At 49.6% G+C, this 13,225-nt stretch overlaps 1 protein-coding gene across 1 annotated transcript in view; it reads left to right on the forward strand.

Annotated features, from left to right (window-relative positions):
* The first annotated feature begins 541 nt into the window (after positions 1–541).
* Positions 542–13,225, forward strand: part of LOC132589634 (uncharacterized) — a 40,318-nt gene continuing 27,634 nt past the window's right edge. The window contains 5 exon segments of the mRNA XM_060262377.1: positions 542–712; positions 945–1,184; positions 1,186–1,599; positions 2,008–2,464; positions 2,467–5,501. Of these exon segments, the coding sequence (XP_060118360.1) occupies positions 542–712; positions 945–1,184; positions 1,186–1,599; positions 2,008–2,464; positions 2,467–5,501 (4,317 nt within the window).

Consider the following 13,225-nt stretch of genomic DNA (forward strand, 5'->3'; position numbering starts at 1 on the left):
CATCAGGGACCCTCAGCATTGTTGAGGATTGGGTCCACCAGACCCACCCTAGTAAATTCTCTTGGGAGGCTTTTCATTTTTTGCATTGTACTCGGTGTCCTGGAAAGGAGCCGCCCACCCCCGTGCACCCACAGGCCGACCCGGAGCCTCCCTCGTCGTCTTTGGGAGACCCGACGTCCTCGCCCTTTTTAACCCCGTTGTCTCCGCTCCCCCCTCTGCCCCCGCTCGCTCTTGAGTGGCGGCGCGAACCTTTGGGTTTAAGGCAGCATCCTTGGAGCCTCGGTCCTCCGCTTGAGGACGATTCTGCCCCTTCACGGGGAACACCACGTTAGGGAAAATGGGGGCTGCCCAGTCTAACACCCCCCTGTAATGTATTTTGGCTCATTTCCAGGAGGGTTACACTGGCGATTATGGGAAATACAGATTAACCCCCTCTAAGTTAAAATTGTTTTGTGAATCCGAATGGCCCACCTTTGGGGTTGGCTGGCCCCCGGAGGGAACTTTTTCAGTTAAAATAGCACGGGTGGTCTATCATATAGTTATGGCCTCGCCACGGGACTACCCTGACCAATTTCCATATATTGACTCCTGGCTCGCCGTGCTCATAAAGAACCCCCCTTGGTTGAGGCAGTGCATGAAGGAAACAAAAATCGTTCTGCTGCTGCAACCCGAGGGGGACCCCGGCGGAGCCATGATGGGGTCACGATCCCGGGTACGAGGTGCGGCGGCTGGTACAGCCGGGAGAGGGGTGGAGAAACAGAACCCGCTGGGGCGGCAGAGACCAATATATCCCATTTTGGACCCGGGAGCGGACCCCATGGATTTTGAGTGGCCCCCCCCATACGTCCCTGCGGCTCTGTCTCCCCACAGTTCCCCCTCAAAACCCGCGGTGGCTCAGATAATGCCACTGCGACAGGTCCAGACACCCCAGTTTTTGGGCCAAGGCGGGCGGATCGAGGGGGGGACAGAGCCGGTATATTTACACTCCCTTTTCCTCCGCCGACCTTCTTAATTGGAAGACCCATGTCGCCTCCTATACTGAAAAACCTGAAGCCCTTACAAATCTGTTGACCAGCATTATGGGGACCCATAGCCCAACGTATCCAGACTGCCAGCAGCTTCTTTTGACCCTCTTTACAACTGAGGAGCGTCAACGCATTTTAAGAGCAGCCAAAAAGAAAGCTGAAGAGGCCACCACTGCCGATAAAGGCTAACCGCGCCCAATGGTTAGCAGACCATTTTCCTGAAGCCGACCCCAGTTGGGATGCGAATAATACAGACCATATGCGCCTCCTCAGGGCCTATAGGGGCTATTTGTTGGCAGGAATGCAGGAGGCAGCGAAGAAGGCCACAAATATGACCAAAATTGGGGAGGTTCTCCAGAGGCCAGATGAAGCTCCTGGAGCTTACCTAGAGCGTTTGTATGAAGCCTACCGGCTCTACTCGCCCTTTGACCCCGAGCATGCTGACAATCAGCGCATGGTGAACTGTGCTTTTGTAGCCCAAGCAGCAAGCGATATAAAACAAAAATTACAGAAGCAGGAAGGGTTTGCGGGCATGAATATTACCCAGCTCCTAGAAATAGCCCAGAAGGTTTTTGTAAATTGGGAAGAAGAGGCCAAAAAGGCAGAAGATCGGAAAATTAAAATGAAGGCCGCGCTGCTGGCCGCCGCTATAGGGGAATGAAGTGGTGGCTGCGAGCCCCGGGAGGGCGGCCGATCAAGGGCGCAACCCCAGGGGATGTCGGGGAATGGCCGAGGTGCCCGAGCACCCTTGGCACGAGATGAGTGCGCCTGGTGCCACGGATTTGGCCACTGGATGGACTCCTGCCCCTGCAAGAAGCCAGCAGCCCCAGGCCAGAGACCAAGAGGGGAAAGGGGATGCGGGAGAATGCCTCCGGAAGGGAGACAAGGATTGGGCCCCAGACGTGAGAGGGCCGCTCGACCCGATGACATGGACTTCATAGGCCTTGCGTCCATGAGTCCCCAAGACCAATGGGATGACTAGGACAGACCGGGTTCCCCACCGCCTGGCCCCCGGGAGCCCATGGTCAAGGCAACATTGGGGGGCCACAAACTATCGTTTATGGTTGACACAGGGGCTGAATATTCCGTTGTCAACATCCCAGTGGCACCTACCATTGCACAGTCCATCCCAATTGCCGGGGCCACTGGCCAGGTGGCCCGAAAGTCGTTTCTGCAAAATCGCATTTGTGACCTAGGGACCCATCTGGTCTGGCACAAGTTCCTGTATGTCCCCGAGTGCCCCCTGCCCTTGTTGGGTCGAGACATTTTATCCAAATTAAGAGCGGCTATTTATTTTGAAGAGGATGGCCAAGCTACTGTGGAGTTTCGGGTGGGCCCAGCTGGTATTCTTGTGCTCACATGCCCCCTAGAAGAGGAATGGAGGCTCTTCCAGACACCCCCTGAAAAGAGCTTGTCAGATCAGTGGGCCTCTGTCATCCCAGGGGTTTGGCCCGCCACCACGCCCCGATTATTATTGAACTTTTACCAGGCGTCCAGCCCATCCGCCTACGACAGTACCCCATCCCCTGGAAAGCTATGGAAGGGATCCAGAAGCATCTGGATAGACTGCTGAAATATGGCATTCTCAAGGAGTGCCAGAGTCCATGGAACACCCCGCTGTTACTGGTCCAGAAGCCCGGCACTGGCGAGTTCAGGCCCTGCCAGGACCTACGAGCAGTAAATAAAAAGACTGTGACTTTGCACCCAGTAGTGCCAAACCCATATGTGCTGCTGGGGTTGGTGCCGCAGCAAGCTGATTGCTTTTCTGTGTTGGACTTAAAGGATGCCTTCTTTTGTCTGTGAATTGCCCCTTCTAGCCAGCCCATGTTTGCGTTTCAGTGGCAAGAGCAGGGCACGGGCAGGACGCTCCAATACACCTGGACTCGGCTTCCCCAAGGGTTTAAGAATAGCCCCGCCCTCTTTTCAAATGCATTAGCCCAAGACCTGCAGGATTTCAATGCGACCCCGAGGACATGTGTCTTGATCCAGTATGCAGATGACCTGCTGATTGCTGCTCAGGGGCGAGACTGCTGCTATCAGGCGACTCTGGAATTGCTAGAGTTGTTGTGGAAGGCAGGGTACAAGGTGTCCAGAAAGAAGGCCCAGTTGTGCCAAGACCAAGTTAAGTATCTGGGCTTCCATGTGTCCCAAGGCTCCTGAACACTGGGGCAAGAAAGAAAGGAGGCCGTTTGTGCCCTATCTGAGCCCACCTCAAGACGACGGGTCAGGGAATTTCTGGGAGTGGCGGGGTTCTGCCAAGTGTGGATCCCAAACTTTGCCCTGATAGCCAAACCTCTTTATGAAGCCACAAAAGCGGGGGAGCGAGAACCATTCCTGTGGGAAGCTGAGCAGAAGAAGGCTTTTCGAGAGCTAAAGAAGTTATTGATGGAGGCTCCCGCCCTAGGCTTGCCCGATGTGGAAAAGCCCTTCACCCTTTTTGTCCAAGAGCGAAGTGGAGTGGCCGTCGGAGTCCTGACCCAGGTACTGGGGTCATGGCAATGTCCGGTCGCTTATCTTTCAAAACAACTAGACTCGGTGGCAAAGGGTTGGCCTGGCTGTCTTCGAGCTGTCGCAGCCACTGCAGAACTCATCAAAGAAGCCGACAAACTGACTTTGGGACAAGAGCTCGAGGTCAAACTGCCCCATGCTGTGCTGACCCTGATGGACTATAAGGGAAATTACTGGTTTACCAACAGTCGCATGACTAAATATCAGGCTATGAAGTGCGAGAATCCTAGAATTCGGCTGACCACTACAGGAGCTTTGAATCCTGCATCTCTACTTCCTATCAGTGATCAACCCACTGACCATGACTGTATCCAGACTATGGATGAGGTATATTCCAGCCGCCCTGACTTGACAGATGCCCCCCTACTGAATCCAGATGTCGAATATTACACAGACGGGAGCAGCTATATGCAAGACGGGAAGCATTATGCGGGGTATGCAGTCGTCACCTGTCAGAAGACCATCGAAGCGAGACCTCTGCCAACAGGGACATCAGCTCAGAAGGCCGAATTGATCGCCCTAACTCGAGCCCTGGAACTAGCAGAGGGGGTGACTGTAAACATCTACACGGATTCCAAGTATGCCTTTTTGACTCTACATGCTCACGGGACACTGTACAAAGAAAAAGGACTTATTAACTCAGTGGGAAAGACTATCAAATATGGGGCTGAGATTTTGAGGTTGTTGGAGGCGGTATGGGCACCACGAAAAGTCTCCGTGATGCATTGCCGGGCTCACCAAAAACCCCTTAGTCCTGTAAGTATGGGAAATCGCAGGGCTGACGAGGTGGCCAAACGGGCCGCGGTGCGGGGAGAAGCGGACAAGGTAGGACAGCCCATCTGCCCTATTTTTCAGGTCCCATTAGCTAAATGGACCCCCCGGTACAGTGCGGCAGAGGAGGATTGGGCTGTGACCCAAGGTGCCTCTCAAGCGCGTGTAAAGGGATGGATCCAGTTACCTGATAAACGCTTGTTTGTGCCTGAAGCCCTGGCCTGGCCTCTTGTTGTGCAGGCCCATGAGGGAACACATTTTGGGAAAACTGCGCTGGCTGAGCTGTTGGATAGACAGTTGTACATTTCAAAATTACATAGTCTGTGTGAAAAAGCAGCCCACAGGTGCGTTCCTTGTGCTCATAACAACCCTCGGCAAGGCCCAAGCCGTCCCCCAGGAATACAGCACATGGGAACAACCCCCTTTGAATCCCTCATCACTGATTTTACTGAAATGCCCCGTTCAGGGTGTTGGAAATATTTGCTTGTGTTTGTGTGTACTTTTTCTAATTGGATAGAAGCTTTCCCCACTAGAACAGAGAAAGCATCGGAGGTGGTAAAACACCTGCTGAAAAATATCTTGCCATTTTGGGGTCTCCCAGTGACAATCTCTTCTGATAATGGGCCAGCTTTCATTCACAAGGTAGTGCAGAAGGTATCACGGGAATTACATATTGATTGGAAGTTGCATGCCACTTATCGACCCCAGTCTTCAGGTAAATGCAAGCGAGCAAACAGGTCGATAAAAGCCCAGCTGTCTAAATTGTGCCAAGAAACTAGCTTGAAGTGGCCCGATGCATTGCCAATTGCCTTGTTTCGGTTATGGTGTTTACCTAAGAAAAATCTAAAACTTAGCCCATATGAAATTGTCTTTGGGAGGCCACCCCCCATTGCAAAAGGGATACAAGGGGACCCAGCTCAGATTGGGAATTTTGTATGGTTTCAGGAGATCCAGTCCCTGGGGAAGGCAATGAATGAAATGTCTAAATATGTGTTAGAGATTCTACCACTGCAGGTTCATAACCCAGTCCACCCATTTCAGCCCGGGGACGAGGTGTGGGTCAAGGCTTGGAGGACCCAACCGCTCCAGCCACGGTGGAGAGGCCCGTTTACCATTCTGCTCTCTACCCCGACTGCAGTTAAGGTCCAAGGACTGGCCAGGTGGATTCATCTGAAGCGAGCTGCCCCTGAGTGGCGCGTACAATCCATTCCCGGGACCGGGTTGAGACTGAAGTTCCATCGACCTTGTCCACCGGCACGGCAGGGTTCACAGACAACTTAGACGACCCCTAGCTGTCGTCACATTAGCTGACGCACTCTACGCTCAGGGAGAAGAAAGCCATCACAGGAGCAACCAGCTGATCAAGACCCCGAAAATTATTTTTTTAAAAAAATAAAATTCTCACCATTGGGGAGGGGGAATGCATGAGGTGGAAGCTTGCTTTTATACCAATATAACCCTCACAGTTATAAGTGGTGTAGGTCTGCTGATAGCACTGTTCCTCGCTTTGTTCTTTTGCAGCCAGAGACTGCATCAGAGGGAAGTGACAGCCCGGCTCTATAAGGGCGACCCACCTCGGGCCTAAATGGTTTCGCAGCTTCCTTGGGAGTACGCCTTCCTTTTGCCCGTAGCTGGGGGAGCGTGCTTGAGCTTTTTCATCATAGCCTACTTTTGCTGCTCATTGTGGTGCTGGGAGCGAGCACGTAGACGAAGGGACGTGGAGAGGGTCCAAGGTAGAGGGGAAGATGCCACGTATTACCTACATTGTTTTGTTAGGATTGTGGGTGACAACCCAGATGGGCCAAGAGGGGCAGGGAGCCCCTCCCCAGTTCCCCATTGCAGGGCCCGTATGCTGGAAACCGGACGGAGTTTCGATGAGGGTCCTGCCATACCCCTGCCAGAGGCGCCCCAGGAGCTCAATGGTGAAGAGAGCAACAGTGGGCTAGGGGATACGAGGGAGTAAGGCAGAAAACACATGCACTCGAGACCCAAGCGATTTGGCCGCACATGGGATCATGACGAAGGTCGGGGAGGGTCCAAGCCAGATCTGCTGGCCACCAGTAGTGACACCACCACCCCTGACCCCGAGTTCTGATCTATTCCAGGAAGATGACCCCTCCAACCCAGAAAGGATAGCTGAGTTGTTTTCCCCTGGGCATACCCCGGTGCACCCATTCCACAAGCCTATTGAGTATGTTTCAAAAGTGGCCAATCTGTCTGAATGTTGGCTGTGCGCCCATACCCATGAAGCGGGAGGGGCCCTGGCATGGGACCCCATTCATGGTCCCGATTGGATTCTAAATTCCTTCAGTTCTGCCTACATAGGGTTTCAGACATTGGGACGAAAAATGTTCCAAACCACCAAGGGAAGAAATACCTCATGGAATCCCCATAATAGTTTCAGGGTGCAGGGACCAAATGGGACCATGTTCGATTTACATCCAATTGTGGCTAAACACCAGAAGCAATACCCCTGGTGCATTGTGGGAAATGGCACCGGTCCAAATGTAGGGTCACTGCAGGCTACAGACTGTGAGTATGTCCTTCACCTGGCCCCAGATAAAGCTGGATGGCAGACAGATGTCTCTGGATCATTTGCCTATCTAAGGGATCAGAGTTACGCCCTAAAATTAAATACTCGGGGTATACTATGGCCCTCACAGGGTGACCCACCGACATTTCCCAGCTCATATGCCTCTGTTTGGCTTACTGGCTTGGCTTATTTGCAGGCTTGCAAAACGACCCAGTACCCTAAGACACTGGCTTTGCTTCAGAATTTATGTAATGCTTCTTATGCCCTTGTTGATGGCATTTATATTGACCTCCCAGGTGTCTATTTGGTATGTGGAAAAACAGGCTATAAATATTTACCCCTACATTGGAAAGGAATGTGCTCGGTGGCCTACCTAACAGTGGCAGGGCATCACCGAAAGGAGATCATGGCGCATGAGGTGTTAAATTTGGGGTTCCCAACATCCCGCCTGGGCCCGATGTCCAGGAGGCGACGTGACGCCTCCAGCGGGGGGACCGGAATATTGGATTTCTTGCGATCATTGATCCCCGGCTGGGGAGTTCATGACTTACAAATTTATACACGAAACCTTTCTAAGATCTTAGAAGAGGGGCTTGAGAAAACAGCCTCGTCCCTGTTCTCCGTCCAGAAGGAGGTTGATAGTATAGCTAATGTAGTGCTACAGAATAGAAGAGTGTTGGACCAATTGCTTTCAGAGCAGGGTGGAGCCTGTGCCTACCTGGGAGAAGTGTGCTGCTTCTATATCAATGAATCTGGCCATATCCTCTCAGGAATAAAAACCCTAAGAGGTTTGGTAAAAGAAGCACAAGGTGCAGACGCAGCCTTTAGCTCAGAATCTGGCTTGTTCACATGGTTAACAGATTGGCTTCCAGATCTATCTTGGCTAAAGAAGGGATTCCTTGCATTCCTTGGATTGATTTTGGTATGTGTGATGGTTTGGGGATGTATGCGATGCCTACCAGGTATGATGAAAGGCTGTAGCAAGAGACACACGACACATGAGAAGGAGCCTGTGTACGTCATGATGAAATCAGTCCGCCAGCAGTACATTACTGGTCAGGCCAAGCCGGAAGAATCAGGCTCAGCCTGAAAGAGGGGAATGTGACAGGAGGCTAGGAAGGGAATATTGGGAAGAGCATCTAGATGTATGGAAAAGCATGTATTAGGACACAAGGATCAATGGAGATAGCCTAGTTATTGGCTCATCACAGCTTGCTATAATAAAATACTTTAGCTTGAGCCTTAAGCAGAAGCTGAAAAATAGGTGCAAAAATAACTGTAATGCAAGAGGAGAATAAACAGGAACAGAGAAGTTAACACAAACGAAACCAGCAGCGGTGAGGGTAAAACGCCGGTGATGGTTTGTGGTTAAGGTTCCACACTAAAAGACGGTTGAATATAGTACTGATGGTCTTCAGTATTTTAATGTCATCAGGTTTCTATTTTAATGTCATCAATTTCCTCAGTTCCTTAAAATATAATGCCTATGCAAATGTAGAAAGTGTATAGGGCCTGCATGCCCCAATGTTCTTTGCTCAGATGCCCATCCTGGTCTGAGCCCGACGTGTGTATCAAATAAAGCTTGGCTGTTTTCCTGATTTCGCCTCAAGCCTCTTTGTCATAGCACCTGCTTTAATTGACAGAGCGGGCTCTTCCTGCTACAAATGGACCTGAAAACTGGTACCTAGTAAGTACTGTAACCTGAATCAGTCACTAGCCCAGGGCACCTTTCCTCTGCCACTCAAAGAAATGGTTATTTGTCCTCTACTAAAATCCTGTATCCCTACAGAAAAATAATGTAGTTAATTCCAGATCTTCTCATCTCTAGAGCAGATTACTCATCTGCTCTAGACCAGGGGGCCCGGGGATCAAATCAGCCCCCCAGAGGGCTCCTATCAGGCCCCTGAGAAACTGGCTGTCATTTGCTTCCTTCTCCCTCTCTCTTGCTCCCTTCTGCATCACAGCTTGCTTTGCCAGATTTGCTCAATCACATAGGAGCTGCAGAGCAAAAGCTCCATTCCTCCATTGGCTGAAGCTCCTCCCTTGGGAGGCACAGCTTGCTTTGCCAGGCTCTCTCAATCACACAGCAGAGCTACTGAGCCAAGTCTCTCTTTCTCCTATTGGCTGAGGCTCTTCCTCCTCCTGGTCCCCTGGGGAAGGAATGAAAGAGCCAGAGCTTCCTTTGCCCAGTTCCCTGGATCCCATGGGAGAGATACAAAGAAAGCACCTATAAGACCAATAAGTGCTAATATTTTAAGCATGTTTTATTTTAAGATTTTTGTTTTTTAAATCTTTGTGTTTGTCTATGTCCTTTATAAAGTTTCTATCTCTGCTATCTAATCTTAAATAGGAACACACATGGCCCAGCCTGACATGGCCCGGCCCAACATGGTCTAATTTATGTCAGATCTGGCCCACATAAGAAATGAGTTTGACACCCCTGCTCTAGACCCTTTTCAGTCTCATTTCAGACCAGGCTATGGGATGGAGATGGTCCTGCTGGCTTTAGTTGACAACCTCCATCTTAATGCAGATAAAGGGCATGCCTCTTTGTTCCTCCTGCTAGATTAATCTGCTGCTTTTTATACAAAGAGACCACTCCAGCAGGCATTTGGAGGCATCAGGGGATGGGCATTAGACTGGTTGAAATCACTCCTGTCTGGCTGCTGTGGACAATTGGCTAAGAATGAACACATTGAAACTAAATCCTGGGAAAATAGAGGTAATGCTGATCTTGAATAGAGGTAATGCTGATCTTCATTACCCATTTTCAGTGGAGTTTGGTTGATCCCTGCTGACTCAGTAAAGAGCTGTGGGGTCATACTGTTTCTGACATTAGTACTAGAGAACATGTTAATGCAGCTGCAAAACTTTCAATTTATTCTAGTTTGGAAGATGGCTGTCCAGGGTTGCTCGACACTCCAGACCTTCTGGGATGGTCCTGGTCCTCCTCCTTACTCGGTTGTGTAAGACATCTCGAAGGTCTCTCTGGCGCACCAGAATGTAGTCGATAAGGTGCCAGTGCTTGGACCGTGGGTGCATCCAGGTTGTCTTCAGGCTGTTCTTCTGCTGAAAGATAGTGTTGGTGAGCTGGTGCTCCATGCAGAATTCTAGCAGGAGGCACCCGTTATCATTGCAGTTGCCAATGCCATGTTTGCCAAGTACTCCTTTCCAGGCTTCCGAGTCTTTACCTACTCTGGCATTGAAGTCGCCAAGGATGATCACCTTGTCCTCTGTAGGGGTCTTCCATACAAGGTTGTGTAGATCAGCATAGAACTTGTTCTTTTCTGCAGGATCTGCTTGAAGGGTTGGGGCATACACACTGAAGAGTGTTGCATGCTGCTTGTTTTGAAGGGTTGGGGCATACACACTGAAGAGTGTTGCATGCTGCTTGTTTTGAAGTGGGAGACGCATGGACATGATGCGATCTGAGTGACCTGTTGGCAGGTTTTTGAGTTTGGAGGCAATGGAGTTCCTGACCATGAAGCCAACGCCAGAAAGGCAGCTCTCAGCCTTTGACTTACCCGACCAGTAGAGGGTATAGCCAGCACCATGTTCTTGAAGACTACCTTCCTCAGGGAAACGGACCTCACTGAGAGCTGCTATGTCAATATTCAACCTGAGAAGTTCGTGGGCAACTAGAGCAGAGCGTCGTTCAGGGCGACCACTGTCTACTGTGTCAAGCATGGTTCTGATGTTCCAACACGCAAGCTTAAGTCTTTGCACACTTTGTGAGGCAAGTGCATGCCTTTTCTTTGGTGTTATTTTTTGACCGCAAGTAAGGATGCCCGTTGACCACGGCTAGACAACTGGGGTGGGGGAGACGAGCTTTGTTTAGGCCACCTTTTCTAGGCCCCTCTCCGTGTGGAGCAAGCAGTGCTGTCCCTAGATAAGGCTGCTTGGTCGTTCAGGGTGCTGACGAAAGATGCTTTTGTCTCCGGGTCAGCATCAGGCGACCAATACCCTGAACCGCCTACATGCAGGATCGGGACTGCAGCTTCCAGTGGCATCTTCCACCTGCCGTTTCACCCCTTGCCCATCGCTGCAGGACTTGGTGTGTTGTGGGTTGTGGATGTGGATATGCCCTTCAGGCCTGTGCAGAGGAATTTTTAGGTGAAGCACAGTGTGCGCGGTACTGGCTCCACCCTTTCACCTTGGGGTCATCTGCCATGGCCCAGTAAGCCAGGACGCCGGCAGCGAGTCCTCCAGGTGGTAGGTGTTACATTAACGAGCTCTATCTGCCCGGGTTTGATGTTAGAGTTTTCCTTCTCTTGGCTGGCGAGGTTGGTGAGCCCAGCCTGCCCATCCGGTTATACCGCCAGACATTCGGTCGCACCATGACGTGGCAAACTCTGTGAGAAACGGGGGGGACCAGCGGGAAGGTGTTGCCACGGATGCAGTAATGCAGGAGAGGCTATTGCAGTGACCATCTGCCAGGCATAGCCGGACAGTGACCACGCGGCGTTCACTACATCGGGAAGAAGAGGCTATGTATTGTGCATACACTTTCCCTGGGGGGGCAGGATACCCAAGAGGGAGCCCACCTTCCCCCCCCCCAAACTACAAGGGATGAAGAAGACTAGAGGGGTCTCAGCTGCAGAAACCAGCCAGTGGAGGTGAGGGAGCTTTGCAGGAGTCTTCCTTGGACAGAGCTGAAGCCATGGTGGAGAGCAGGCCATTGGGCCAGCCTCACAACTCATCTCACAATGGCCTTCTACCTTGATACAGACAATCTAACCACATAGATCCCTACCACAATAACACTTAGACTAGACTACTGTACTGCTCTCTACTATACTCGTTTCTGTACGGCTTCCGTCAAATATGACATTCTGCATTCACTACATTGTTTGCTCATCAGTTACTGGGCTGAGTTTAAGGTTATGGCTATCACATAAAAGTCCCCTCATGGCCTTGGTCCTTCATATCTGTGGGACCACCTCTTGCCTTATGCTCCACCTTGACATCAGTCATCTGAGCAGGGCTTTCTGTGGGTGCCACCCTGGAAATGGGCAAAATCAACAACCCTACATATACATGATGTGATGGATTGTCAAGGGTTAATGCCTAACAAGAGTCTGAGAACATTAGAGTGACAGGCTGTTCAAACAGAATTCTGTTTAGAGAGTCAGTTAAGGAATACATTTGGGAACTGACAATTGAAGAAGAATCAGTTGAGCATTGAGAGTGAATTGGGAATGAGGCTAATGGAGTGAGTGGATCCAGGAGAATCATCATTTAATCCAAATAAGGGAAATAACTTCTAGTAAAGAGAAATTATCCCTACCCACTTAAGAAGGGGAATCAATTTAAGAAAAGAGAAGTGGTTTGTGTATAAAGAAGGATTTGGGGAACTTGGTTGTTTGTTCCTGCCTTTTAAAGTTTATGTGTTGGTAAAACTCAGAAACCAATACTTGAGTGTTTAAGCAGCAATTAAAAAGAAAGTTTCTCTCCTCAAAGTTTTAAAGATCTTTTGAATAGCAGTTGTTGGTGACAAATGATCTGGTATTTGGTAATTACCTCAGTTTTATTATCTGTTTATCTCATATGCCCTATCCTTGATTTCACCTGAACTTTCCCCCTCCAAGTTAAATAAAACCTTTTTTTTTTTTCATTTTGAATTTTCAAAACCCTGTCATGTGCCATTTCAAAAGCAGAGTATAAGAAGGTGATGTTGTCTGTTCCCTCAGTACACATACACGACTGGGTGGCACAGCCATAGACAAACAAACAAGAAGAAAATAGAGAGAAGAGGCTGTTCAGTGAGAAAGAAGACAGAAGAGAAAATCCTGCATGTGAGAGAAACAAGAGGGTGAGATCATTGTACATACCTTCTCTGTTGTGGCCCCCATCTTGTGGAAAATAGAGCTAAACTGAACAGAAATAACTTTGGGGTAAAGAATTAGGGATAGTGGAATATAAAGGTAAGGGTAGTCCCATGTGCAAGCACCAGTCATTTCCAACTGTGGGGTGATGTCACATCACAATGTTTTCACTGCAGACTTTTTACGGGGTGGTTTGCCATTGCCTTCCCAGTCTATATAGTCTGCACTATCTGTTGCTCTAAGTAGGTTTCTACTATGTAATTTTTGCATTGTTTAATGTGTCATGTTAACACTTATGCTTTGCTTCACCATTGTTTCCCATCTCTCGTTGGATCCAGACTTCTACAAGTCAAATCTTTTGCATTATCTATTAGATATCCCAGCTAATATTTATTTCTATATATTTATATTTATGTATTTATATTTATATGTCCCATATAATATCTATTTCTGTCCCATCATGTTGATTGTAGTGACCTATTCTGTGTAACCAACCTTAACTCCCAAACAAAAAGATGGATTATAAATAATTCCGGGTTATGTCGCCTTGAGCTCAGCAGGGT

This window comes from Heteronotia binoei, chromosome 21 (assembly GCF_032191835.1).
Source record: "Heteronotia binoei isolate CCM8104 ecotype False Entrance Well chromosome 21, APGP_CSIRO_Hbin_v1, whole genome shotgun sequence".
Taxonomy (NCBI): Eukaryota; Metazoa; Chordata; class Lepidosauria; order Squamata; family Gekkonidae; genus Heteronotia; species Heteronotia binoei.